Below are 27,089 nucleotides of genomic sequence, written 5' to 3'. Positions count from 1 at the left end.
CTATCGATTTTAGTCTTCGTTGCCTATTTTATGTAGTCCGGTGGAGTTAGGGCAACAAACGGTGGAGGGCACAAAGTTGCATATGCTCGGCACTTGCTTCCCAACGATGGTGGTACTCCAATGCTTCAGTACGGAGGTAATGACTCTCCGTACTTTTCCAGCCATTTTTGCATCTTCTGATTTTTTCGCCTCTCATTTGGATAAATTTTTCCATCAACACATTCGGATCACCAAATTTAGTTACTGTTTGTTACTAAGTTGGAGCATTGGTTTTGATATTTGAATGAGAAAATTGCACTTAAGCCATTTTGTTCCCCATTTGCATCCTGCGTTGGAGATGGCTCTATTACTTTTGTGATAGAAATTGAATTATTTGGGAAGATGAATTTTAAAGGTTCAACTTGTTTGGGTAAAGGGTCAAAAAATTGAACCGCATATTTTAAAATAATTTAATTGATTTATAAATAACAAAATAACATAATAGAGCTTATATAGTGAAATTTGATATATGTTAATAAAATAGTAACTATAGAAAATAATAAAACAATAAATTGGCTGAGTGATTAAGAGTTTGATATGTATTTTGTGATACTCAGGTTCAAATTAACAACAACCAATGAGAGGTGGCTTGGTTAGTAATTGACTGTGTTAGAGATATGTGTGCTCAATGTTCGATTCCAATGGTAAACATATTATCTTGCCAACCATAATTAAAAATGACTACGAAACTATGTTCGAGATACCCTAACCTTTTTTATTCATGAGGTATTTAATGTTTTAATCTTTCAACGATATTTTTAAATTCAACACTAGACCCATCCAGTGCATTATTTTGGTACACCAAAAAAATATAAAAAAAATCATAAATGTGTAGTATTTAGTATGATGAATCCAATGATATTTTTTTTGTTTGAACCAAAAATTAAATTCAATATGAAAAATACATGAAATTTTAGACCGTCGGATGTAAATTCAAAAGATTCGATATTCGATCACGAAGAATTTGATTTTTGTTAGAAATAAAAATATATCTTCGAATTCGTCATGATAAATACTATATATATGATTTTTTAAAATTTTTTTGGTGCACCGATTTGATAGACATGAAAAAAAATGAAAAAAAGAAGGGTTTTAGAGCTGATCGAAAAACTCTGTGGAAAAACTTAAACTGTGATCAGGAGGCCCAAAACACGGAAAATTGGAGTTCTAAATGTCCAAAAAGTGAAGGGAAGTGAGAATTAAAACTACGTTCTTCTTCTTCATCTTCTTGAGTCACGGAGGTGGGTATAGTATTTCAGATTGGTATTCTCGATTAAGCTTCTGCCTTCTCCTGAACTCTCCGAATCTTCTTAGTTCGATTCTTCCTCTGCTTAGCAATGTCAAAACCCTCATCGAGAGCCATTCAGGGTCTCCTTCACCTTAAGCAGCACTACCATCGTATTCAAGTCCACCCCTGCAACTCAAGGTCACCCTTTTCGTCATACCCATCTCGCGCCAACACTTTCTCTTCCTCTTCTCCTCCTTCGCCTTTTCCACCAAATGGATTATTCAATTCCTTAAGTTCGGCCTCCCATTTCCCCTCTTCGGATCCTAAGCTGTTATTCTCTTCCTCGAAATGGGGTTTTACTCGATTCCTCCATTGCCGATCTTTCTCTACTAAACCCAAAGCTTTTTCCTCCTCTGGGTTGAGGCAATTCTCCTCGAAGGCTTCAGATGTTGGGAAAAGATTGGATGTGGGTTTGGCCAAAAAGGTCTTTGATAAACCAGCCACCGCTGTTACCTCTGCCTTTTCTAGGTACCGTGAGGCAATTGGGCTGCAAATTGATGCTTTTTTCAAGAGGAATTATCTGCTTCTGATAGGGGCAGGAGGAGTCATAGTATGTGCTTTGTTATGGAGGATAATGTTCGGGATTGCCAACACTTTTGTTGGCCTCTCTGAAGGCATGGCTAAGTATGGCTTCCTTGCGCTTTCTTCTGCTATTGTTGCTTTCGCTGTGAGTTCTTTTTCTTCCTTAATGCACTCTCTTTTATTGTTCGTTATAAGGAATGATTATTTGTATTGGTTCTGTGGAATGCGTGCTTTTTTCTTTGTCTATTAATTTGTTGCCTAGTTGATATAATTGCGAGATCTAAATGACATCTTTTGCATTGAATCTTCAAATATATGTTCTGGGACCCCTGTGATCTCCCTTAGATGAATCCTTTTCATACTTCATAGGTTATGCATTGAACATAAACCATGCAACAAGGATGGTTTAGAGGAACAGTTGAAACATACATATCAGGATCTTGCTCCCAGGTGCATCTGTAATTATGTATTGGAAGACATCATTCCATGAGGACACTTTCGCTTTTGTTGTCTTTGGTAATAGTTAATTCAGCTAAACATCAGCTTTACATATAAAAGATTTTGGTATTGAATGAGTAGTGCAGAAAATGTGAAGAATGTGGTCAACTGTAGGGAAAGTGTCAAAGGTGTGGATGTAGTTACCATAGTAGATTAATTGCATGGCCGTTCTGCTGGTTCATCCTTTAGGGTTTCAACATTCAAAATTGCATATTCAGGCTCATTGTTGTCTGCATAATTATGCAATTCTTACTTGCTGAACTTTATGTTGATTTTATCATTTTCCTCGTCATTTAGCGATTACAATTGAGACAACTTTGATTTTTTTTGACGGTTTGATTTTGAAATTGTAACGTTAGAGGATTTGGCAGGCTTATCATTCTTTCTTATATCTACGTTTATGCACTTATCTTTGTGAGGCACACTGTTCTCATTGTCTGTCAATCAGTGTATCATTTCTTTCTGTTCTTCTGTCTCTTATATATGTGTTGCTGTCATTATGATGATTAAGTTTTGCATGCCTGGTGAGGGAAACTTTTTCATATCTATGGTTCTTGACTGTAAGATTGAACAAGCATCTCTCTCTCTCTCTCTCTCTCATGTGTGAACTCTATTTCCGCCTAACTCTGTTTCTTTGTCACTTTAAGGGCCTGTATGCCCATTCAAGATTTACAATCAATCCCGATAAAGTTTACAGAATGGCCATGAGGAAGCTTAATACTTCTGCTGGAATTCTTGAGGTAATGGGTGCCCCTCTCTCTGGAACAGATCTAAGAGCATATGTGATGTCAGGAGGTGGGCTTACTGTGAAGAACTTGAAGCCAACTCTTAGGAGTAAGCGATGTTTTCTTATCTTCCCCATACGAGGCTCTGATAGAAAGGGTCTTGTCAGTGTTGAAGTTAAGAAGAAAAAAGGCCAGGTTTACCTCGTTAACACCTTATCTCTCTTCTGGATGTAATGGCGCAAAACTCTTTTCTTTATTGTTTTTCTTCCTCCCCTCCCCGTTTGAATTATATGTAGATTATCCTCACCGATGCTTGCTTTGCAAAGTTATTGAGTGTTTGTTTCCTGAAACTATTTTTATGTTATGCTCTACTTCTAACTAATTGATAAAATGTAGGTGGTGTTTTCTGTAATTTGTGGCACTGTCGTTAAGCCCAATCTTTCCAATTCTTGTCATGGTTAACTTGTTTACTGAGTGCGTCTTAAGTAAAGGGAGTTGCCTATTCATCAACAGGCAATTTTCTCTTGCACTCGAAAAAAAAATGGAAAAATTAAAAATCAATCAGAATGACATCTGTGAAATGCGCAAGGTAGATTGAGGTTTATCACATGCTGCTGAATGTGCATGGAAAGAGACATGAAGTATTTACTTTAACATCATTACAATTTCGCTTTGTTTAAATGGCTCTCTCCCTTTCTTTTTTGCTTGTGTTGATTTCACTTTTGTGTCGTTTCTGAATCTTTTGAATGGTACTATCTTAGGCTTGGTAAATCTGGTGCTGGTTTTCTTTTTATTCTTCCCTTTACTTGGGCTTATGCCCTTTCATCTGTGTTAATAAAATCATCCTTGTCCTGAAGAGGAATATGTGCCTGTGCATGTGTATATAGCTTTTTTGTCCGTCTCTTCCCTATGTTGAAAATAAAGAAAGAATTTAGCAGGAATAAACATAGGACAGCATTTAATGGTATTTTGGTGCTATCACTTGTGCAGTATGATATGAAGCTATTAGCTGTTGACATTCCCATGGCATCAGGACCTGACCAGCGTTTATTCCTTATTGGGGACGAAGAAGAGTATAGGGTTGGTGGTGGACTAATATCTGAGCTCAGAGATCCTGTTGTCAAGGCAATGGCTGCTACCAAGGAATTTGACGATCTTGACAGAATTGAGGACGAGGAGGATGCTGAAAGAGAACTTCAGGAGGCAGAAAGAAAGCACAATGAGGAAATTGAAAAGCTTGAGAAAGATGCTCGATAGTGATTGTTCTGAAGAAACTCTTGTTCTTCTCCTTTTCCTTTTGTTTGCATTTCGGTTTTTACAAGTTCTTGAAAACATGCCTGTGCGCCTTGACCATTAAAGATGCAGGGCGCTGGTGTTTTTATATGAGTTTCGAGTTTTGTATGGATTATGGCAGCAACCTTTGGGCGTTTAACCACAAAAATAAAAGCATACAGTTATTCTGATTTTTACATTCATCCTCAGACTATAATGCCTGAATTCTTTAGTTGTTTTGTGCCCTTTTCCTTGTACGTCTCAGTTTGAAGCCATGTCGTTGTCATCCTTGATTTCTTCTGCAATCTGTACTCAAAAGGGTAGTTGGAAACTGACTCCTAAATAGCAAAGACAGCATGGAACACTTTCAACTGCCCAACCATGAATTGTAGGGGAAAGTGAATGACCCTATTTAGTCTCATAGAGAAGGGAAGGACTCTACCCCATGTAAAGAAGGTTTGATTGAGATAGTGAAGTTACTGTTGTGAGGTCGCAAGTTCAAGCCCAACAGTTTCAGCATTATTAGCATCAGAAGGTGCATACACATATGAATATACATATATGTTAAACCATTGGCTCGTTGGTTTGGTAGACAGCTTTTATAGCAGATTCCAATTCCCTGCAATAGGCAAGAAGTAAGAGCTTCATGTGCATAAGGCAACCTCTATTAGCCCTACAATAGCTGAGAGCTCACCACAAGTTATTTCTTTTAACAGCCAAAAAGATTTCTATATATGTATTTAATGTATATATATTTTGTACATATCAGAATCCTCTTGGAACCCATTTATCGTACCAAAAACAGGGAGCAAAAGGATTTCTGGGAGCAACATCTCCAATTCATTCTCCTTGCATGAGCTAAACCCCTAAAACTACAAAAAGAACCACCCCAAGAGCTTCTTGCATGCCAGTTCCCTGCCCTAACTAATAAGGTCAACTCTATTAATCTAGTTCTAACTAATCTTAATCTGAACAACTTCCCCACTATAATAAATCTCGGTGTATTTCTCTCTGCCTTTTGTGATGAGTTCAAAAAATGCGATACGTTTCCACTCTTCTCGTCAAACATTTCTGTGAAGAGAGGGAACATCTCTAACAGCAGGTGATGAAACTGAATGCTCTCTGACACGAGATAATAAGATTGATACTTGCTTGGTTGCAAGATCTAGTCTCTCCTTTGACTTAGCGGACTCAGTGACGAGGGTCGATACCAAGCTCTGCAACAGTTGGATTCTTTCTCCGTGATCAGTTGGAGCACCTCCGTGATCAGTTGGAGCACTTTGACGAAGCTTGGCAGAGTGGTTGCTTATGCTGCGCCAACGAAGAGGAAGATACCTATCTGGTATCTGGAAGCAATTTCCTGTTGAAAGAACACGAAGGGCATGCCTACAGAGAATTCCAGAGAACTCAAAGTGATGGCAGCTACAACTTATGATGCCTTCCTGAGGAACCCAGTAAACCTTCCGACCTCCATCAAGTTTTGTATGGTGTCTAACAAGGAAACCGTCTTCCATCTGAAACGATGCATAATGGGCAGCCGAAACAAGTTGTTCTTGGAGCTTCAAGAAGGCAAATGGAGTGAGGACTGAAGCAGCATGGGATTCCATAGGAGCCCCGGTTTTCAGGTAAATGTTCTGGACATTCTGCTGCATGGTTTGTTGTTCTGCAGCTTGATCTTTAAAATCCACAGCAACAGCTACTTGTTCCACGAAGTGAGCAAGTCGGGTTTGAGCACTCAAAAACCGTTGGATGAAAGCATTTATTGACTGGGAATGACCAACAGAGGTGAGTCCAGCAAAGAAATGACTTCTCAGGTATGGTAATGCCCAGAGATTTCGTAAGGTAGACATGTCGTTGATGTGCCTGTTCATATGCAGCCCAAAAGAATCGATCATGTCCCTCCACCCTAATTCAAAATCCTCGATTGACTCCATATTATAGAGTCGGAAGAACTCAGCCTTCCACTCATTGTATTGATCGCCCAAAACAGTATTAAACCAGGATGGGAACTTTGCGACAATCATCCATATGCAAAATGCATGTTTTGTCGTTGGCATTTCAATGGCTATAGCTTCCTTGAGACACATACTCTGGTCAGTTAATATTGTCTGTGGAGCTTTCCCATTCACAAATCCAAGGAATGCCTTTAATGCCCATGATAGTGACCTCACGTTTTCATCTCGCAGAAGCACACAACCAAAGAAGCAAGGCATGCCATAATTATTAACTCCAACCCATATCCCTAGTGGCATGTCAAATGCAGTGAAGCGATGTGTAGTATCAAATACCACTACATCTCCAAAGATCTCATACAACTGGATTGATGATGCATATGACCATGCAATATTCTCCAACCTGTTATTTGAATCAAGGGTGTATTCAAATTTGAAATTGGGATCTTTCTCCTTAATGTTTCTGCACATCCGTAACAAGTCTATGCTCTCATCCTCTGGATCCAATTTCCTGAATGACTGGAGCAAATTCCTCACATCCTTCTCGGTGAATGGCAAGTAACCTGGTTCCACACACTTCTCAAGCTCCATGAGCCTCATCATTTGCTGAACTGAAATCCCAGTCTTGGCGAACATAAGAATCCGGCTCTTGTCTGCATCTGATATGGTTCTATAAGCAGGTAGGAAACGAACTTGGTTTGGTTCCAGAAGTTCATGATTGTGGTGGTTAGCAAAACCCGTAACCCGCCACTCTGGTGCTCCTAATTCAGTCGTCTTGCTGATTCTCAAGTATGCTTGACATCCACACCGGGAAGATTTCCGGTTTCTTTGAGGTTTACTATCATTTGAAGTTTTAACCGGTGTGTTACCAGCACGGTGGCAGACAAAGTAGCGTCTGGTAAGTCCTTTACCAACCCCATCTTTACCTTCAGTGCGGTGACGACGGATTGAGAAGCCACAATGCTTAGCAAATTCACTGTAGAATTCATAAGCTGCATCATGAGTAGCAAACCTTTGCCCAATATACAGAATCGCATCATTACAGTTCTCTAAAGAGAGTCTGGTATCAGATGGTGATTCCTCTGCACTGCTACTCGTATCATCCAAGGACAAAGATGGTTGGTCTGAGGGATCATTGTAACTCACCAACATCTCTTGAGACATTTTGTTTCGTTTTTCATTGAAGTCAATCTAAGAGCATCCTTTATTGCATACTTGAGTAGGTCTGCAAGTTTTCTTCTGGATGTGATTTTAAGGCTGGAATTCCCGAAGGAGGAAGAGGCTAGAAACTTTCAGAATTACGGAAGGATCTCTGATAGAGTCCCACATCGGTTAGGAGAGGGGAGGAAGTGCTGTATATAGGTGAGAGGTATTCCCTCTCCTTAGTAACCAAGCTTTTCCCACAGAAGGGCTTGGCCACAACCCCCTTGGGCCTTGGACTGCATGGTATGGGCCAGGCCCAATGGCCTGTGGATGGGTTGGGGCTTGGTTATTGAGTGACGGTCCTCTTGTTCTATCAATCTCTGAGCAAGATCCTGTAATACAGTGATGAAGATCGACGCCTGACAATGACCTTAACAGCTGGAAGTTCAAAATGCAACAGAGGATCCTAGAAAAGATGGAAGTAAGCAAGCCAAAATCCATAAAAGGAAGTCGTTCTTGTTTCCCAATTTATAGGAAACAGAGTTCGCAGCAGGAATCCATGAACTCAAGAAGCACAGGTCATCAAAGTTGCAACGGAGGCAATATAGAGACATTTAGTTGAAAACAGTTTTTAAAAGAACAACAATATGACATCAATTTAAAATGTAAGCTATCAAGCCTATCATGCAAGTATAACCGCCATTGAAATTAAAATCTTCCTTGGCACAGGTGAGGCTTTGCCTTCTTTTAAGAATAAAATGGAAAATGTGTTCAGCGAAATCTGTTCTTTTTGAAATTAAATAAATGGAATATCTTTAAAATAAAACATTACTATCTCTTCTTTCCCTATATGCTATAACAAAGCAACTCCACCAAGCAGTTTCAGTCAGTCATCTCTCTCCACTACAATCACTCGACTCTTGTTACAAAAAAAGAAACTTTATCCTCTTAATAAAGACTTTTAGGTGAGATTAACCACCTTCTTAGAGCAAAAATACACAAATTCCTAATTCAAAAACAAATTGATTCCTTTTCTAAGACCATAGGTCCATAACTAAATTTAGACTCAATTAAATGCTGTAGATATTGATTTCCAGTATATATATATAACATCTAGTTACCATCAGTTGGTCCATGTACAGATAAAAAGTAGACACACCATATTGATTGCTACAATTGTCAAATTCTATCAAAAATGCAAACCCAGAAAGAAGACATCACAAAACTTGATAGACCAACTATCAAAAGCTAACTTGTCAAATTGTGAAATTAAAAATAAAAAGGATAACAAATTACAAACGAATCAAGGGCCAAGGGCCACTACATCAAGCACTTGATCTACAAAATCCAAGATATTGTCTTTCCCTTCTAAACAGACACAAATCAAACGCTTGAAGAAAACCCAGATGAGCTAACAGGTGAAAAATGGATATAAACGCAATTATCCCCGAATCAAGCTGAGAATCCAAACGAGTATAACATATCACATCTCAGAAACGGCGATTTCAAAGAAGAAAAAAGAAGAATCATAAAATAATGGGGCAACAATGTAATAAAAACAACAAACATAAACAAATTTTAAGGATTTGAATTGCAACATACCTATGAAGGAAGCGGAGACGAACCGGATTTCCCGAAAAGGATTGTGGTTTCGGCTTTCGCCACTTCTACAGTCCACATAACAAAGACTTAGGCCACGTTTGATACATTTGATTAGAGATTTTTAAGGCACGTTTGGAACACATGATGAGATTTTTAGGGCACGTTTGGAGTGTACAAAGGATTGGATAAAAATATCAAAAAGTAAAAACTCAGTTTTATAAAGTGGATTGTGTATAAAACTACATGACATCAATAGTGTAGTTTTATTGAATGCAAGATGATGTTGATGAATTTTTTCCCAATAATCATAGTATTGGCCTCTTCTACGTCTGGGTAGGAGATCAGTTGGTTATGATATTTGATATTTGGGGATAGAAGTTTATGATTTGATGAGTTTGTATATTCAAGTGTGCCACGACTTGTTGTTAGTTCAAAGAATTGATAGGGGTTGTGCATCAATCTGACCTGTCACCAGATAAATTGTGTGCAATTTGAGAATACAAACTAATGGTTCAAGGATTCCTTCCCTATATTGAGTGTAAGAGATAAAAGAGAAACACCGAAATGAGAATATTTCTTTTGAAATGATGAAAATAATTTATCTTTGGAATGTATTGAAGTTTTCATTGAGAATATATTACTGGAATTAAAATACGTGATTTACAAGCTAAAACAACATAATAGCGGCGGAGGCTTCAAAGAAAATGAATTGGGTTAAAAATAATTTATCGGAGTCCTACAAAAAAAGAAGAAGAAGATAAAGCTTGTAAATGCAAAGTCTGTGTTTGACGCGGATAGTTTCATTTTCTACTTATGTTCCTTCTTACTGTATTCTTGATCTTTGATGGTGGTCGTCTTCTCTTGTCTTCTAGGCATGATCTTGACACGGGATGACGTGGTTGATCATGGGTAGCTTGTAACCTTCGTGTCTTCAAAGTGAGTGGACCACTAATGCTTGATCTAGATTGTGGTCTTCATTCATGGAGGTCGTTGGGACACAAAGTGCATGGATCTCATCCCCTCCATTGGAAAGTAGGCCTCTTGCATAGTGTTGATGAGTTGAGGTTGACAGTTGTCATCTCTGGTTGCTCTTGGTGATTGTCAAAGTACAGGAGGTCGTCAATTCCAGTTTTTGGTCTAAGCAGTAGCTAAAAACGTGTTGGAGAGAAACTAGCTAGGAACGTATGGGCATCAAATTCCTCACTCTTCTGAATTGTTTTGATCTTATCCACCTAAAATCTCGCCCATTTCTTAAGAGACCGTTTTTAAATAGAAAGAAAATGGTTTTAACGATAAATCCTTGGATTTTAACTCTTTTGGACAATGCACCTTCGGACATCTTGATTTCTAACAATATAATCCTAGATTTCAGATAAAATGTGACCATTATCCCTGCAAAATGAACAAACCGTTAACACAAAATCTCTTTGCTTGTGCCACATGTAATTTGTTTGAAAGTATCCACTACAAACACATAGGGATCCCAATTATCCCAATACTGATATGGACTAATGACATGATCAATATAGTGGGACTCATTACATTTCATTCTCTCTCAGCCTAAGGTTCCATCTCTGTGATTCATTCTCTCAATTCGTGCCCCCCGATTCCTCCTCTCTCTTTATTATGAAAGAAAATGTCATTTGTATCAATGGTGAAAGTACAATTTATTATTAGAAAAATGAAAATAACCACCATAGGACTTGGAAGAACTTTCTCATCATTTCTTACAAATACGTTCACAACCCCCCACTGATGGAGTAATTAGAATACAATGAAGGCACTTTTATAGACACCAAATTATACAATGTATACATACATATAGAAAGGTTGTATATTCAATAATCCACTAGATGGATGTTGCAGCTTTAAGAAGCAATCCAAAGAGAAGGAAAGGAGTGGAAAAGAAGGGACTGTGGTCACTTTCCAGCACAAACACCTCAGATGGTGGCCATCTATTGATCATAGCTTCTTGTTGCTCTGGCTTCACTACATGATCATACCTTGTTTTTATGTACACACGTGGCACACTCTCTGCCCCTTCATTACAATCATCTTCCATGTCTTTAAACTTAGCTCCTGTCAATGCCATTAATGGGCCTGGCCTCATCAGCATGGAAGCTAGGGCACAATCCTACAATAAAAACCATAATTAGTTAAGTTCAAACGTTAATTGAATGCGAACGCTAAGGATACTAGTGCTTTTTGTGTCAGCCATCCCAAATGTTGAGATGGGTACACAACTTTCATGTGAAATCATGTGTGTACATCTCAACATTTGTGATAATTTGGACAGAAAAATGCTTGGATCCGTAAGACTGTTGTTAATTGAAACGTTGAATCGTCAAGATTTGTCATTTAAGAAATAATACCTCATGAGGACTCATTTGGAAGCAAATAGGTTTTTGGTGTTCTCTTTTAATCAATGCACTTGTTGGGGGTTGATTACTTCCTAATCCAAACCCTAACTCGTACACATCACCAAACCCTGATAAATCAGGCACTCCCTGCACTTTCACAAACATCATCAGCAGTGTCTATATATACTAACTTATCTAGTTGTCTTCTGTACACATAACACACTTGGTGAAGAGGGTCGAGAGTCCCTGTAATAGAAGTCACTGCAGTTTTAATCACAGACGTCTAGTTTGTTTATCAGTGTGGGTTCCACACAATTTTTTGAATTTGGTAAACAGACTGAACGTTTGTGATGGCCACTGCAATGACTTCTTTTGCATGACCTTCGTCCGTGGTGAAAGACAGTTGTCACACACTGCATCATTATCATTGAAAACCCTTGATGCATCATCGAAAACCCACATTGAGACAGAAAGAGAGACCAAAATAGTGAAGGAAAATGAAAGGAGAAGTTAAAATTTACATCTCTGAGATCTTCATCTGTCAAGAATCCCAACTTGATCATTGTTGCTGCTACATACACTGCTAACCTTATTTTCTTTGGAAACTTGTGTGTGGCCTGTGTCACACTTAGCCCTCCTGCACTATGCCCCACCAATACTACCTGTAATCAATCATCGATACAACCACAAAACATATATTATATATATTAGTGTATATATAGGTTGTTCAAATTAAGAATGAACGAATTGAGTACTACCTGTTCATGATCAGGCAAAGAGGACATGAAATCCAAGAGAGGCTGATTGTAATCATCAAAAGAGAGAAGAGAATTGGCATCAGATGGATCAATTCCTGCACTCTTAAGGTCAACACAAGAGACCTTCAACCCAGAATTCTCCATCAGACACTTGATTTTGTACCAACACCAACTCCCTGTACTTATTCCATGCACCAGAACAAAGTGTACTCTTACAGGCTCCTTCATTGGTTTTTCTTCTTCTCCCATAGATGGCATCCTTCTCCTCCTCTTCTTGATCTTCAAGCAAACCCACTTCTTTGGAGGCTGCTCTATTAATGGTCAGTGTGTACATAGATATATATATATATATATAGTGATTTGATGAATGAGGGGCTGGCTGAAGTTGGTGAGAGGTCACATTTCACATGGTCAGGTTGCATCAGTGTGAGCGTGACATGCTCATTTATCTAAAAGACATGTCGGGTTTAGGAAATGGAGATTTGTCATCAACACACAAGAACCAACAATTTTCTGGGTATTGCCATTTGCACTAAGTCATATGATTTGAAAGGCCGCTATAATTGTCGGCTATTTCAGATTTTTTTTATTTTATTATATTCATATAGTCTAACTGATGTTACTTATTTTTTGTCCTATTTGTTTGTTGGGCAGGCCTGCAATATGTATCTGGTTTAAAATTTAAATATTGAGGCTCTAATAGAGATAAGGATGAAGAGTTGACATAAATTTCATTACATTTTCTGCAAGCGAGAACAAGAATAATAGAAATTATTTAAATTTTGCACTAAGAAAGTTTTGGTTATAGAAATTCAACAGAGACCCACGAGAGTCTTAATCGAGTCCAATAGGCCTGATACCTAGGCTATCTCTTCAATAAAGGCCCACGAGAGCCTCAGTCGAGCCCAACAGGCCCACGACCTAGGCTATCTGCTCAACAGAGGTCCACCAGAGTCTCAGTTAAACCCAACAGACCCATGACCTCCTCAACAAAGGCCTACGAGAGCCTCAGTCAAGTCCTACAGGCCCACAACATAGGTTATCTCCTCAATAAAGTCCCATAAGAGCCTCAATCAAGCCCAATAAACCCACGACCTAGGCTCTCACCTCAGCGAAGGCCCACGAGAGCCTTAGTCAAACCCAATAGGCCCACAACGTAGGCACTCTCCTCCAAAAAGGTCCATGCCTAGTCTTTCTATCAAAAATATGCCCACGCAAACCTCATAATTGACCTACAGCCCACGGCCTAGGTCATGGTCAACCAACAAAGGTCCATGAAGCTCTTTCATCAACCCGCATACAAGATTCCCAGTGTTTGCCAATTCGTTGGTCACTTGCCACATTAAGGATCCAACTTTGTGGAGGTATGTTACTCTCTTTCTAAACTCTTATACTTTTCTCACTACAAATCCCCCCACCGTCAACTAACTTGATTGTCAGGACCTTCCCCAATCGGCACCACACTGGTGTCAAGCTTCACGATCTGCTCTCAGTGTGATATTTACAGGGTTGTCGAAGGCCTTGTTGGACATATCTTGATTGCAGATCTTTGGGTCTATAGACAGGATAACAGGGGATGCAAATAACATCGAGATTTTGTACTCTTTGTGACAGTTATCCCGAATTCGAGTTCCATTGCACAATGAGACTAATCGAGCGCCATGGAATAATTACTCATGGGAAGAATTAAGTTTCTAGCAATGTGATTAAGGACCTAAACAATCAGTGCAATCCAAGCACACACACAATCTTCAGTGAAAGAGGAGCTAGAGTGGTGTGGAATGGGAGAAGAGGTGTTGTAATTGAGGGACAAAGGAGGGGCAGAATTGGGAATAGGGATTTGTGGGGTTTGAAGTGGAGGATCTAGTGGTTCTTGTCTGGGGTGGACTACAAGTAAGGCGGCGGCGATGGTTAGTTGTGGTAGAACCCATTTTGAGAGTGTTTGGTGTTTGTCATTATTGTGCTCCTGACTAGGCTACCATGAAAGTGGAGTCTCTCAGTATTCTATGATTCAACCTAGGGTTTGTGAAGAGGAGGACATGATTTGTGATCAACCAAATTCAACACATTTAAACTTTCTGTGATTGGTTTGGGACAAATATCTATAGGCCATATCAACAATGTGACAACAGGTCAACACACCGTGAATCCACGTCGTCAAATGTTGACGGTTTCTTAACAGTCAACTGGTCAAGTAAGCGAGTTGATTGTCCGAAAATGAGAAAATCTGTCCGAGTTATCAAAATGGAACAAATTTGAACTTTCGATTACTATGTTGCAACGTTTGAACTTTCGTTGACTAGATTGGATTTTAGAAAATCTTTCAATGATGAAAAATGTACTACCCCGTTTTCGTGCTATATAAAAAAGCAGGTAGAGCACAAGCAAAGCTATTTTATTTTATTTTATTTTTTGTCACTAAAAGTCTTGAATAACAAAGGACAATGCTAAAGACTCTCAAAAGTTACCTAAATCTATGTGACATTAAAAATGACCGTTGATTAAAAACACATAAGACCCACTTCGATGTGAATTCACATCTAACACTCCACCTTAAATGAGCGTCTTTTGGGGGTCTCAAGCATTATCCAATAACATATTATGATTTGTATTTAACTTTTAAAATTCCACTTAGGTTTTACTGGCAATTTGTCTTTTTCAAAAAAAGAAAACATGTTTTCGTTTGTCCTCTTCCAGTTTTCCCTTTCATAAAAAACGCGTTTTCTTCTTAACAATAATTGGATTTTTAATATTCATTGTTATTGGAATTAAGATTTAATACTACTTTATTGGAGTTTGTATTTTTTTTAACCGAAAACTCCGGTTAGAGGCAATATTTTAAATATCGAAGCCGAAATTATACCAATCAAGCGATTAGTATGTGGTATAACCAGTTCAATCGGCCAAGCGGTACAAAGTTCAATTTTCACTAATATGAGTCATAAAAATCATGTTGTTTTGGTGGTTAAGACTTCTGATTTCTTGTTTCAACACCCAAATTCAATTATCACTAATATTATTTTTAACCTATTTTTTAAAACATGCAACAAACATTCAGTGTCGGTCTCCTGCTAAGGTGCATTCTAGGCATTCGTCAGTTCAGATTCAAAACGATATTCGAATATTGAAAAATTGAAAGTTAAGATTCTCATAAAGTCACATATTTTTTAAGCACATGCAACAAACATCCCATATCGAAAAATTAAAAATTAGGTTCTCATAAAAGTCATTATTAAAAATAGACTCGAGAACTTCTCTATTGGAGACTTCGGGTATTAGTAAAAATAAAACTCGGGCGCAAGATCTGACCTCACATCAATTAGGTAAATCATAATATTTAAAAAATTAATTCATAATCTAAAGGTTAGGAGTGACTCTTCTTTATTTGGAAATTGCAGGTTCAATCCCTACCGAGTACATCATCAGGTGTTTGGCTAACACACGTGAATTACAAACTATTACGCAAGTCCATTAATTTAACTAGTACATGTTGGATATCAGTTTGGCCTTCTTTGGGCGCAATTAAATGTGGGATCCACACATCCTTTAGTACGAGTCCAGAGTCGAGTACATACATATCTCTGAACGTAGTACATTTACATTTGTAAAAACCAATATTGAGTGAATGAGAAATGGATCCCAAAAGTGTGCACATGAAATGATATAAATTGGTGGTATGAATCCAATCCCACACTAGAAAAATAACAACTCAAGATCGAGTTTATAATACTCTTTGATGAGAGTATGAACTAGGGTTCAATGGTACCCAAGATTTTTTGGGCACTGGTTTACTAAGGGTAGGCCCTTCCTTTTTTAAAGGAATTTTCGGCTTGGAAAGTTGCAAACCTTTTTCATAACTTCAAGCTTTTCTTCCTCCTTCGTCTTTTATGACACATCAAAACCGCATTTCCTCTGTTATTCTTCGTGTCACGTTCTGGGAGTGAGTTTCCTCAATTCCTTTTTGGTTCGCTGTGACACTACTAGTTACATTGTTGCTAGTGTGTAATCAAGAAGGTTTGAGAGGTGAAATTTTTGGAATTGCAAACACAGATGATAGAATAATTAATCACTTTAAGTTTAGGGGTGTAAACACCTCTACTCGATTGGATTTCTATCCTTGATTTTGATGCCGTGTTTATATCTTTATATAATTGTTTGAACATTGTTAATGATTCTATTTTTTTAGTCTAAAAAAAGTAAATCTTAGATATTTTATTAGATTTTTGGGATCATTTTATTATTGCTTTTTGTTCGAATATTGGATAAATTATATGACATTCCCCAAATTGATAGTGGAAGAATGTGTATCAAAAAAGAAAAAACAAAAAGTTAAGAACTTGCCACAACCAACGCAATTTGAGAATCATCGAGGGGTCCCCCGCCCACATCTCCAATGAGAGACCCCATTGAATATAACAATATATAAGTGGACTCCTACCTTCTTCTCTGTCGCTGTGGAATTGAGCAGGAAAGCCAGACTGAAAAAATAAAAATGCAGATCTTCGTGAAAACCCTAACGGGGAAGACAATCACTCTCGAGGTAGAGAGCTCCGACACCATTGACAATGTCAAATCCAAGATTCAGGTACTGCAATTTGATCCTCCTCTTCTTCTTCTTCTATGTGTATGTATGTTTATGGTTTATCAAGTCCTCCTCCTCGTGCCTTGTAGTGGGTTCTTTTTATTTTGACGGAGAACGGTCTCTGGATGAACTTTTTGGTTGGGAACAATTTATACTCCACAAGGGTTTTCTTTTCTCTACAGAAACTTGTGGGGAACATGTTTTTTCAGTGGAATTCGTACTTTTTTTGTTTCTGGGTTTTATGATGTAATAGGTCTCTGCTCTAATTGGAAGTATTTATGGAAATTCGAAAGGACTAGGTTTTGGAATGGAAAGATATTCGGTATTGAATTGAAACTGAAACTTCACTATCCATTATCCAATGAGAATCACTGAAGGAAATACTAGAATCAATCTAAAGTTTAACAAATATCCAATTCGAGACAAACTACTCAAATTTTCACTCTTCTCTTGTTCCATTAAACTTTCAATCTTCCCTCTATGCTTATACAGTTCAATGTTACTTTCAGCAAATATCAACAGTTCATCATCGATGCCCCGATATCTAGCATAGACCATATTTGAAGTTGTAACAGAACATGTCTCGCAAAGTGTTTAATCTCCCGCATGTAGTTTTTATGCTACTGGTTATTATCTCTTTATTGGTTTTGATTTCTTACACAGTTTGATTTCTGTTGTTATCTGTGAGGATTTGATAAACTTGGGCGTGACTTGTTACTTGTTGTTTATGTGGATATGAAAATAAGACTGAAGAAACCCTCGTGGTTCTTTATCCTATTGTATTGCTTATGATTGAAAATTTGCATGACTACTGTCAATTCTTTTATAGTTAACTTTGTCTTCTGTTGATTTGGATACTTAATCAATTGATTGATGTTTCACTGCCTGAGAAGTGCCGAAGTGAGTAACACTGGTATTTCTGCTCAAACAAAAGTAACCCCAAGTTGATTATATATCTTTCCTTGGTTATAATTTATGAAGTGTATGATTTTAGTGCTCACTTGGTGTAATTTTCTCACCACCTTCCATGTCATTACCGTTTCTAGATTGTGGTAGTCAAAGTGAGCCCATTATTCCTCTTAAACCTAAATCTTCTCCTTGATTGTCCAGTCACCAGCACTGCAACAATATGCTGAGAGTTGTTCAAAGAAATCCAACTGTAAAGCTGATATGCTTAATTTAATAATTTCTTGATTAATAGTAAAATTCATAGGGAAAAAAAAGAAGAAGAATTGTGTTCCCAGTGCAGTGGAGGTACACTTTTTCTATCACATGCTTTTCTAGCAGACCACAGCTTGTTTTGTGCAAGTCGTTTATTTTGATTTTTTTTATGAGATTATGTCTCACAACTTGATTTTGGTTGGATGCTGGAGTCTGAGTGCGTAGAAAGTTATGAAGTGTGTTTGTAATTTGATATTAACTTTGTTGCGTGAGTATTAAAGTTGGTTGGTTCTGATTATAGATTTGCTCATACTTCTATGAGCATGATTGTGAAACATGATGTATGTTCTGCATCTTTGGTTTAGAGATGAAGTGATGCATTACATGCACATCTATGTTTCTGTAGTAAGATAGTCCTTTGGATTCTATTACTGCATTAAGCGTGGTTTGGCTCATTTTTCCTTTTCTCATTCATTTTGTATACATCAATCCTTTAACTTTTGTCGATCACGCTGCTAATGAAATGCACAGGGAATCAATGATAATGATATTTTACGTTGCATTGTTTTTGATTTCGTGCATCTGTTATGGATGCCTTGGACGTTAGCTCAATGCTCTCTTCTTCATTTATGAGTTTCTGTGGTCATGTTTAACATTTTGTTGATGTCTGATGCCTCTGTTTTAGGACAAGGAAGGCATCCCTCCTGACCAGCAAAGATTGATCTTTGCTGGTAAACAATTGGAAGATGGCCGAACTCTTGCTGATTATAACATCCAGAAAGAGTCAACACTTCACCTGGTTCTGAGGCTTAGGGGAGGGACTATGATCAAGGTGAAGACTCTCACAGGGAAAGAAATTGAAATCGACATTGAACCAACTGATACCATCGAGCGAATCAAGGAGAGGGTTGAGGAAAAAGAGGGAATCCCTCCTGTGCAGCAAAGGTACTTCTTTTAGTGTTTATCTGCATTGAACTGTGAGTTGGCTGAAGTTGTAATTCTTATCTGACATGTTTCTTGTTTATTATATCTTCTATATCTTGTGGCATGCATAATTTATAATTTATTGCCATGTGCCTTCATTTTGAATTTTATGAAGGGTGCATAATATGTATTGTTATTTTTCATCACCTTGACATAGACAAAATGTCAGTTTGTTCCCAAACATTTAGTTGATTTAAGAAACTGCAGTGGTCTATGGTCTTCTAAGATTTTGGATAACGGTCTTTTGATTAACATTATACAGTCATGTATGCCCACTGCCTTGCATGATTCATCTGGGCCATATAGTTGTCCGAGCTTCTGTTTTCATTTGAAATGATAGAGCAGGGCATTTTTCTGCTCTATTAAGTTTGTTGTTTTACTTTCTGTGTGGTCTTGTATTTTAGTCTGTGTTGTCTATGGTTCAAGCTGCATCAAAGGGTCCAAGCAGAATTTCCTCATCTTTGTCACTTTGTTGTGTTGATTTTTATAATCTTGTGTTACCATTTTGTTGTTGGCTTTCCCTTCCTCCAAATCCCTCAATCCAAACACACTCTTAGTCCCTTCCCCCCAACCCCACCCCCCCCCCCCCCAAAAAAAAAAAAACCACAAAAAGGAATAGGAAAAAAACGATCACACTCGCATGGATTTCCCATGGTCTTAGATTCTTGGAGTTGGTGGGAGTCATTTCTCAAAAATCTTGCTTGGATTTTGCTTAATGTAGAATATTACTTAATTGACAGTATGATATTTATGAGAAAATTCTAGAACTGTAAAGAATCTGAGGTGGAATGAAATTACTTGTCATATGGAAATCACAAGAAAATGCTTGTGTAGTCACTGAGGTTCTTTTTTAATCCAAGTTTGGGTTGATATGTTCTGCAAGACTGCTTAGATAATATTTCCTTTTGTGCAGTTCTTCCTGGTAACCTCATTGTGTGTGCAATTATGAGTTTTTTGGAGTTAATGGTCCTGTAGTTTTGCAAAGTTAATCAGTAGAATGTACTTTCATGCTTGTGTTTTGACTTCTCGCTCAAATCTTCTTGACATGTAATATCCTTTTTGCTCCAAACCTTCTCATTAATCTTGTAAAATGGTTGCAGACTCATCTATGCTGGCAAGCAGCTTGGAGATGACAAGATAGCTCGTGACTACAACATCGAGGGTGGCTCTGTACTTCATCTAGTGCTTGCACTGAGGGGTGGAAATCTCTAAAATAAGTGTATTAGTTTTTTTTACCTACAGACTTTGCTGAGCAATACTCCTATGATGGACGAAATTGAGTTTTCAACCCGTGGTGTGTGTGGATAAACCTAATTACATGTCAGGAAACTTGTGCTTCAAAAATCTTATGTAACTCGAATTGGGTTTATATTACCTTTCCCTGTTAATAAACCCTATTTTCCTGCTTCATTCGAGAAATTTGATATCAATGGACAGCGGTTATGGACCCAGGTGACATTCGTGCGGTGTGATTTTATTTTTTGTTACTAAGGATTTGTTTAGACTTTGCAAGTGATGAACAAATTATAACCTGTGACACCTTCTCCATCTTGGGATGTTTTTACCTTCTTTGTTCTCCAGTATATTTTCCCCCACACATCAAGCCTTGAAAACCAACCAGATGATCGGCTTTAGGTGATCTCTCTCTTAGTGGTTAAGGGTTTCCTGGTTGATGTCTCTAGAGATTTGAAATTAGGTTTCAGGTGTGTTAAAGAAGCTGATTTTTCTGGGGTTTTTATGGTTTATTTAGCGGATGTCGCTTGTTAGGTAAAATATTGAATGCAATGCTTGTCAAGGGGTGCCCGGGACCTGCTGTAATTTTATTACAGCAGGTCCCGCTGTAATACCCTTTATGGGTAGTAAAAAATTTTATTTTTATTTTTAAAAATCATAAATATATAGTATTTTTCACAACGAATCCAACGGTATATTTTTTGTTTAAAACAAAAATCAAATGCATCGTGATCAAAAACATCAAATATTTTGAGTTTATATCCGATGGTCTAGAATTGTCGTGTCTTTTTCATGTTGAATTTGATTTTTGTTTCCAACAAAAAATATATCGTTGTGTTCGTTGCGATGAACACTACATATTTATAATTTTTAAAAATAAAAATAAAAATTTTTAATGTTAAAAACTGATATTACCGTGGGACCTGCTGTAATAAAATTACAGCAGGTCCCGGGCTTCCCTTGTCAAGAGAGATCCAAAGTGAGTGTTCATCAAAACAAGCTCTCAAAGAGTCGCCATTGCAATTTCCAACAAAGATTTTCGACCGACTTTTCTTTGCATTGAAATTGCAGCCTCCAATGATGTGTTTTTCTAATAACTAGTGCTAGATAATCCAATCCCATGTGAATTGACTCATCATGTAACATGATAATCTTGTAATTTGATTTTTTTTTTCCTTTTGTTCAACGAAATTTAAAACGTTTTAATTCTAAAAATAAATGTTAGATTTAGGAAAAAAAATTACATATTCGAAATAAGTGCATAAAACTCTTTATAACAAAATTCATTGTCGATGGGTTTTATCGTCCAGATTTTAATTCCATTTTTTTTTAAAATAATGGAATTAATTTTGGACTAAAAATAATTAATTCTGGTTAAAATTTTTTTTGATTCTGGACTCAAAAACTTGTACTTAAAAAAACAATGGATTTCTATCAAAAAAATAATGGATTCTTAATTGTGTTTTCAAAAAATAATGGATTATATACTATGCTTTTAAAAAAACAATGAATTATGAATTGTGCTTTCAAAAAACAATAAATTTTAACTCAGACCTATGTTTATTCCATGAATTAACATAGTGGAATAATTTATTCCTTTTAATTTTGTCTCAGACCAATGGTTATTTCAATGCATTAAAACAGTAGAATAACTGATTCTACTTAATTTCGTCCCATAAAAATGCTTATTTCAGATCAATGGTTATTATTTCATTGCATTAAAACAGTAGAATAACTTATTGCACTTAATTTCATCCCATAACAATGTTTATTTCATTGACTTAAAATAATGGAATATGTAAATCATTATTTTTTACTTGAAACCCATTCAAATTTATTTGAATTACTTTGTTTATTTGTTCAACCACTTAAGTGTTGTTGTTATTCAACCTATTAACGACCTTATTCATCCACCAACATAATATCTTCATTATTAACCACCACATCGTAATTGAAATCCATAAAAAAAATCATTTATCAACACTTAAAAATCAATGAAATGAAAATAAAAACAAAAAATAACTAAATTAAATCATTGTTTTAAATCATTGGACAAATAGTGAAATGACATCAAAATTAATGGAATAACTATCTGTCTGATATTAAAAACAATGAAATAACAATTTGTCTGAAATTAAAACCAATGGAATAACCATAAAAAATAATGGAATAATCATATGTCTCATATTAAAACCAATAGAATGACACTAAAATTAATAGATTTTGAAACAAAATCATCTACACATTCAGAACATGAAGATAAAATAAAAATATACCTAGTTAATGGTCCAAAATTGGGTTACAACTGAGTCAGAAATGGATTTTCACTTTTCGACGACTATTTCAATCGTCCAAGGGCTACATGTAGAGCTCGTCAAGGTAAGTTCAACGGTGGTGGTGGTTAATGAAGGGGTGACCTATGATGACCGGATCAGGCTCTAACAGTTTCATTGGCTTTAACTTCAAGGCAAGATTCCAAAGAAATAGGCGATTGTTAGCAATAAACGAATATTGGGGATGAGTCATGATGATCCAGCGCTTCAAATCAATTGGTTGATGGCTGGATGGTCATCGGAAAGAGGAGAGAAGGAGGAGAGAGAGGAGAGAAAGAGAAACGTGAGGATGAAGGAGAGGATAGAGAGTATTTGTGTTTAATTTTTAAAAATTTAAAATTTATCCACATAAGATTATTGATTGGATATGTCACCTAGACTTGAGGTGTAATAGGCTACCAAGACCATGGTTACATGTGATTTTCGTTTTCTAAGATGATAACTTGTTCTCTCTAAGACAAGTTAAAAGACAAAAGAGTCAACTTATCATCGGGACGCGTGTCTTCTCGAACCAGTGGCCTCTCTACCCGTCTCTTACACGTGGCCCTCACTGTGACACGTGGGTCGGCATGGTGGACCCGAGTTTTGAGGCACCAAAATCTTATATCAACTCCACCCCCAATTTCTGGGTTCCCGGGGTCTGCTGTAAAAATATTACAGCAGCCCACACTGTAAAATGAATTAAGGGTCGGATGTTGTCTATAATAATCCAATGGCTCATATTTTAAAAGTCCAAAAATAATATATTTCTTTTTCTCTCTCTTCCCAATTCCCACAAACCAATTTCTCTCTCTCATCACGGATCTCTCCCTTTCATCGACGGCTTCTCCCTTTCATCGACGACTAGAGGAAGAGTCGAAGATCCCTCTTCTCCCTCATCGAGATGACTCATGCCAAGGAAACCAAGTGAAATCGACAACGAAATCGAGGAGAAAAGGCGATCTTCTACATCATATTCTTCTCCCTCAATCTCTTCGTGCAGTGGTGGGGGACTACCATGAGAGTGATGGTGGCCTTCCAAATCATCTTCGCCTCCCTTGATCTCTTGGCCCTCTGCATCATCTTCTTATGGGATTGATTTAGTTTATGGGGTTGATTTGATTTCTAGGTTTGATTTTGTTTAATTTGTTTCCAGGAATGATTTGATTTCTGAGTTTGATTTTGTTTAATTTGTTTATAGGGTTGATTTGATTTCTGAGTTTGATTTTGTTTCTAGGTTTGCAAACATGGAGTAATTGGGGGTTAAACTGTATTTGATTTCTGAATAATTTTCCATTTATACTAAACTGTATTAACAATGAATTCCCTTTTGTTGGTGAATACTATAAGCTCTGTAGTTTGTTCATTTCCTGGCTAAACAGAACTTACGAGCATCCAGATAAGACTTTGCATTGGGTTGAGTTTGTCAAGCTTAGTCACTTTTTAAGCACAAAATTCTCAATGCATGGATTGCCAGCACAAGTATTCCCAGGTTCCAATTCAATAATGCAGCTCCAAATATTATAATGCAGCTCCAAATATTACCATCTCTCTATGATGGTTGAAACCGGTAAAAACACCTAACGGCCTCAACTCCTTATTTGTTCCATACGTGGTGTCAAATGTTATAACATCACCAAAGGCTACATAATCAACAATCATTCTTGCATCAGCCCAAAAGATATTAGTAACCAAATCATCACAATCAAGTTGCTGAGAATAATAAAATGTTGAATCTTTCTTCTTTTGGTCATCAAAGTAATATAAAATGCAGCCAAGATCACCTAAAATCATGTCTCGCTCTCTCTTAGACCTCAGGTAAGTGTTTTGATCTTCCATTATGTACCCAAGATTGATCCTACCTCCTGCTTCCATACACATTAACTCATGAGTCGCCTTCGGGGTAAGACCAGAATCACGTGCCAATTCAATTGCTAGAGCATCAGATCTAGAAATTTCTCTATTTGATCTCAACATAAAACATGTTTCACTAGGTTCAAGCTCATGATTATGCTGATCCACAAATGACTTTATCTTATATTTTTCACTCTTTTTGTCTAATTTAACAACAAACTTTACTTTGCAATCAGTCCTTGTTTCCCATCGATGCACATCACATACATTCCGCTTATCATTTTCCCGTCGACCCTCTTTACAACATACAAATGCAGCACTTGTAGCTACCTTATCCTTTGCTCTCCTATTAACATAATCCTTACGAACACCAAACCCCATTTTTTGTCCATACATGAACCACAACTCCCATGCATCATCAACTGTATTAAGCTCCATTCCAATTTGAGGAATCATATTCAATTCGACATCTCTGTTGATATCAGCATCCTCAAGACCATTCTCCGAACAATCCATACTACAATAATAACAAAAAATTGGGTAAAACAAATGCAACTAAAATATTTGCTACAAACAAAAACAATTTTAGAATATGTATGAGCAAATAAGAAAGGTTCGTTGTTGTGGTTATGAACCTGAAAATTAATAACAGAGACTCTGTTCCAGTAGCTTGAATCAATATCGCGACAACGAGAGGTGACTAATGCTAGAAACAGATATTGCAATTTCTTAGCAATTTCGTTTGAGATGGGAATGCTAAAACATCTCACATTCATACAAAGAGAATATAAAGAGTTATTAAAGAGGGAAGTGGAAATATTTTCCCGGTTTTTTTTTCTCATTATATTTGAAGAGGGAAAAAAGTGTTTGATTTATTTTTTGGGGCTTTAAAGAGAGAAAGTCTAAAAATATCCCTAATTACTCCATGTTTGCAAAATCCATAGATCAACCAATTTTGCAGAAACTGATTTGGTATCTTTCAGGAAATTCAAAAAAAAACTTTGACAAGAAAATAAAAGAGATAGATGTATTACCGAGATCAAAACAAGATCACCTCCCCCTTGCATCATGCTTTGGAAGGCCACCATCACTCTCATGGCAGTCCCCCACCACTGCACGAAGAGATTGAGGGAGACGAATATGATGTAGAAGATCGTCATTTCTCCTCGATTTCGTTGTCGATTTCGCTTGGTTTCCTTGGCACGAGTCATCTCGATGAGGGAGAAGAGGGATCTTCGACTCTTCCTCTAGTCGTCGATGAAAGGGAGAAGCCGTCGATGAAAGGGAGAGATCCGTGATGAGAGAGAGAAATTGGTTTGTGGGAATTGGGAAGAGAGAGAAAAAGAAATATATTATTTTTGGACTTTTAAAATATGAGCCATTGGATTATTATAGACAACATCCGACCCTTGATTCATTTTACAGTGTGGGCTGCTGTAATATTTTTACAGCAGACCCCGGGAACCCCCAATTTCTCGAACACCCCATAACCACCTCTGTGGCCATGGAAACCTGCATTTCTCACACAAAGAAGCTGTTTGCTCATCTTTGACATCTCATAAAGTCACAAAATCTACTGGCAGTTCTCAGAATTTCATGGTTCAGATGAAACCTGGAAATCAAACAAAACAAGGGATGGCAGTGGATTGTGCAAAATGGGATTCATCGGTTCCGATGACAGAACTGGAAAAGGAAGAGGCGATGGACCCAGAAGTAGAAAAGTGGATGCAGGCCAAGCTGAGAGACAAGTGCAGAGACGAGAGTGGTGGAGTGGAAGAGCAGTTGGAATGCTTGGAAAGAGAAGTGATCATGGGAGAAGATGAGGGTAAAGAGCCTCTTGATTACAATAGGAGAGCTCATATCTTTGACAAGAGTTCCAGCGTTTTCCAGGCTCTCAAGGAGCGTTCAAATCCTCCTCTTCCTCCTCAACAATCTTAGCTGAAAAGTCTCCTCTTCTTTGTCAAATCAGAAAATGTTACGAATTTAGATTTTCAATGAATAACTTATAATACCTGTCATTGTGGTTCAGTAAGAAATTTTGGTAGAATTGCTTCAAATGTAACTGCAAAACAATCAAAGAAACACTTCCTTCGTATTCATATAAATGAACTCTGGGAAGAACTGGAAAATATCACTACAATTGTGACAAGAACAAAAACAAATAGGTTCAATCTTCAAAGATCCAGGGAAATTATGTCACCAAGATCAGCAACAATAAGCTCAACAGTGGACCTAAATTATTCATATCAACTCTGTTATCCATTTTCTCAACAGCAACCTGATGCAATAAATCAGAGGGTTCAGTTTCAATCCTATTCACTTCCCTTCAGGCTCCGCTTTCTCAAAAAAGGTCTTCTTCAACCAACCAAATGGCTGCAGACAAAAGAAAAAGATAACCAAGAATTACTATGCCAAATAACCTATGGCAAAACCTGAAGAATGAAATAATGCAAACTGAAGAGAAAATAAAAAATTCGAGTATGGTTCTTATTTCAATTAATTTTAGGACCATGATGCAAAACACATCGTTAACACATTATATGATATTACGTCAACTTTGCTTTCTACAATAAGATTTTTCTGAAACTTACCTACAGAGAATATGTTTTTAACCCAACTTAACAAGAAAGTAAAGACTTTGTAGAAGAGCCATCACTGTTCTATAGGCCAGTAAGCGGCATGCATCTATCATAGTATCATGTAAAGAATGAAACAAATAGCAGAGCGAGCATTACTTTTATTCCTCAACAAGTATTAAACAGGCCCCACACAAAGGATGACTCCTATCATGTAAAGAATGTAAC

General features: G+C 37.2%; 6 protein-coding genes across 6 annotated transcripts; 3 read left to right on the top strand and 3 right to left on the bottom strand.

The window, feature by feature from the left end:
* Positions 1-1,171: 1,171 nt before the first annotated feature.
* On the top strand, positions 1,172-4,547 carry LOC120001142. Its single transcript, XM_038849750.1, has 3 exons — positions 1,172-1,994; positions 2,995-3,267; positions 4,063-4,547. The coding sequence occupies exons 1-3, from the start codon at positions 1,377-1,379 to the stop codon at positions 4,327-4,329; spliced, it is 1,158 nt and encodes a 385-aa protein (XP_038705678.1). The 5' UTR covers positions 1,172-1,376; the 3' UTR covers positions 4,330-4,547.
* Positions 4,548-5,047: 500 nt separating this feature from the next.
* LOC120003099 (protein FAR1-RELATED SEQUENCE 11-like) lies at positions 5,048-9,368 on the bottom strand. The gene is made up of 2 exons (XM_038852012.1): positions 9,042-9,368; positions 5,048-7,905 (listed from the first exon to the last, which is right to left on the bottom strand). The coding sequence occupies exon 2, from the start codon at positions 7,458-7,460 to the stop codon at positions 5,406-5,408; it is 2,055 nt and encodes a 684-aa protein (XP_038707940.1). The 5' UTR covers positions 7,461-7,905; positions 9,042-9,368; the 3' UTR covers positions 5,048-5,405.
* A 1,321-nt stretch (positions 9,369-10,689) lies between these two features.
* On the bottom strand, positions 10,690-12,489 carry LOC120016838 (methylesterase 17-like). The gene is made up of 4 exons (XM_038869814.1): positions 12,160-12,489; positions 11,923-12,063; positions 11,414-11,548; positions 10,690-11,175 (listed from the first exon to the last, which is right to left on the bottom strand). The coding sequence occupies exons 1-4, from the start codon at positions 12,415-12,417 to the stop codon at positions 10,891-10,893; spliced, it is 819 nt and encodes a 272-aa protein (XP_038725742.1). The 5' UTR covers positions 12,418-12,489; the 3' UTR covers positions 10,690-10,890.
* Positions 12,490-16,522: 4,033 nt separating this feature from the next.
* On the top strand, positions 16,523-20,342 carry LOC120012255 (ubiquitin-NEDD8-like protein RUB2). Its single transcript, XM_038863630.1, has 3 exons — positions 16,523-16,744; positions 18,588-18,847; positions 19,987-20,342. Exons 1-3 carry the CDS (start codon positions 16,652-16,654, stop codon positions 20,096-20,098), a joined length of 465 nt encoding a protein of 154 aa, XP_038719558.1. The 5' UTR covers positions 16,523-16,651; the 3' UTR covers positions 20,099-20,342.
* A 3,610-nt stretch (positions 20,343-23,952) lies between these two features.
* Positions 23,953-25,740, bottom strand: LOC120001926 (protein FAR1-RELATED SEQUENCE 5-like). Its single transcript, XM_038850451.1, has 2 exons — positions 25,320-25,740; positions 23,953-24,802 (listed from the first exon to the last, which is right to left on the bottom strand). The coding sequence occupies exon 2, from the start codon at positions 24,799-24,801 to the stop codon at positions 23,953-23,955; it is 849 nt and encodes a 282-aa protein (XP_038706379.1). The 5' UTR covers position 24,802; positions 25,320-25,740.
* LOC119996347 lies at positions 25,311-26,551 on the top strand. The gene is made up of 2 exons (XM_038842938.1): positions 25,311-25,579; positions 25,737-26,551. Exons 1-2 carry the CDS (start codon positions 25,311-25,313, stop codon positions 26,221-26,223), a joined length of 756 nt encoding a protein of 251 aa, XP_038698866.1. The 3' UTR covers positions 26,224-26,551.
* Positions 26,552-27,089: the final 538 nt, after the last annotated feature.

This window comes from Tripterygium wilfordii, chromosome 1, assembly GCF_013401445.1.
Source record: "Tripterygium wilfordii isolate XIE 37 chromosome 1, ASM1340144v1, whole genome shotgun sequence".
In the NCBI taxonomy this organism is placed as follows: Eukaryota; Viridiplantae; Streptophyta; class Magnoliopsida; order Celastrales; family Celastraceae; genus Tripterygium; species Tripterygium wilfordii.
This window is presented reverse-complemented; position numbering and strand designations above follow the sequence as displayed.

Excerpts from the sequence above, each read along its gene's own strand:
- LOC120016838 (XM_038869814.1), bottom strand. The coding sequence starts at position 12,417 with ATGCCATCTATGGGAGAAGAAGAAAAACCAATGAAGGAGCCTGTAAGA. Across the intron at positions 12,064-12,159 it reads CTTTGCCTGATCATGAACAG|GTAGTATTGGTGGGGCATAG; the intron begins GTAGTACTCAAT and ends GATTGATTACAG. Across the intron at positions 11,176-11,413 it reads TCCAAATGAGTCCTCATGAG|GATTGTGCCCTAGCTTCCAT; the intron begins GTATTATTTCTT and ends TTTTTATTGTAG.
- LOC120003099 (XM_038852012.1), bottom strand. The coding sequence starts at position 7,460 with ATGTCTCAAGAGATGTTGGTGAGTTACAATGATCCCTCAGACCAACCA.
- LOC119996347 (XM_038842938.1), top strand. The coding sequence starts at position 25,311 with ATGTATTACCGAGATCAAAACAAGATCACCTCCCCCTTGCATCATGCT. Across the intron at positions 25,580-25,736 it reads TCGATGAAAGGGAGAGATCC|CAGACCCCGGGAACCCCCAA; the intron begins GTGATGAGAGAG and ends ATATTTTTACAG.
- LOC120001926 (XM_038850451.1), bottom strand. The coding sequence starts at position 24,801 with ATGGATTGTTCGGAGAATGGTCTTGAGGATGCTGATATCAACAGAGAT.
- LOC120001142 (XM_038849750.1), top strand. The coding sequence starts at position 1,377 with ATGTCAAAACCCTCATCGAGAGCCATTCAGGGTCTCCTTCACCTTAAG. Across the intron at positions 1,995-2,994 it reads CTGCTATTGTTGCTTTCGCT|GGCCTGTATGCCCATTCAAG; the intron begins GTGAGTTCTTTT and ends TGTCACTTTAAG. Across the intron at positions 3,268-4,062 it reads TTAAGAAGAAAAAAGGCCAG|TATGATATGAAGCTATTAGC; the intron begins GTTTACCTCGTT and ends TCACTTGTGCAG.
- LOC120012255 (XM_038863630.1), top strand. The coding sequence starts at position 16,652 with ATGCAGATCTTCGTGAAAACCCTAACGGGGAAGACAATCACTCTCGAG. Across the intron at positions 16,745-18,587 it reads ATGTCAAATCCAAGATTCAG|GACAAGGAAGGCATCCCTCC; the intron begins GTACTGCAATTT and ends CCTCTGTTTTAG. Across the intron at positions 18,848-19,986 it reads ATCCCTCCTGTGCAGCAAAG|ACTCATCTATGCTGGCAAGC; the intron begins GTACTTCTTTTA and ends AAATGGTTGCAG.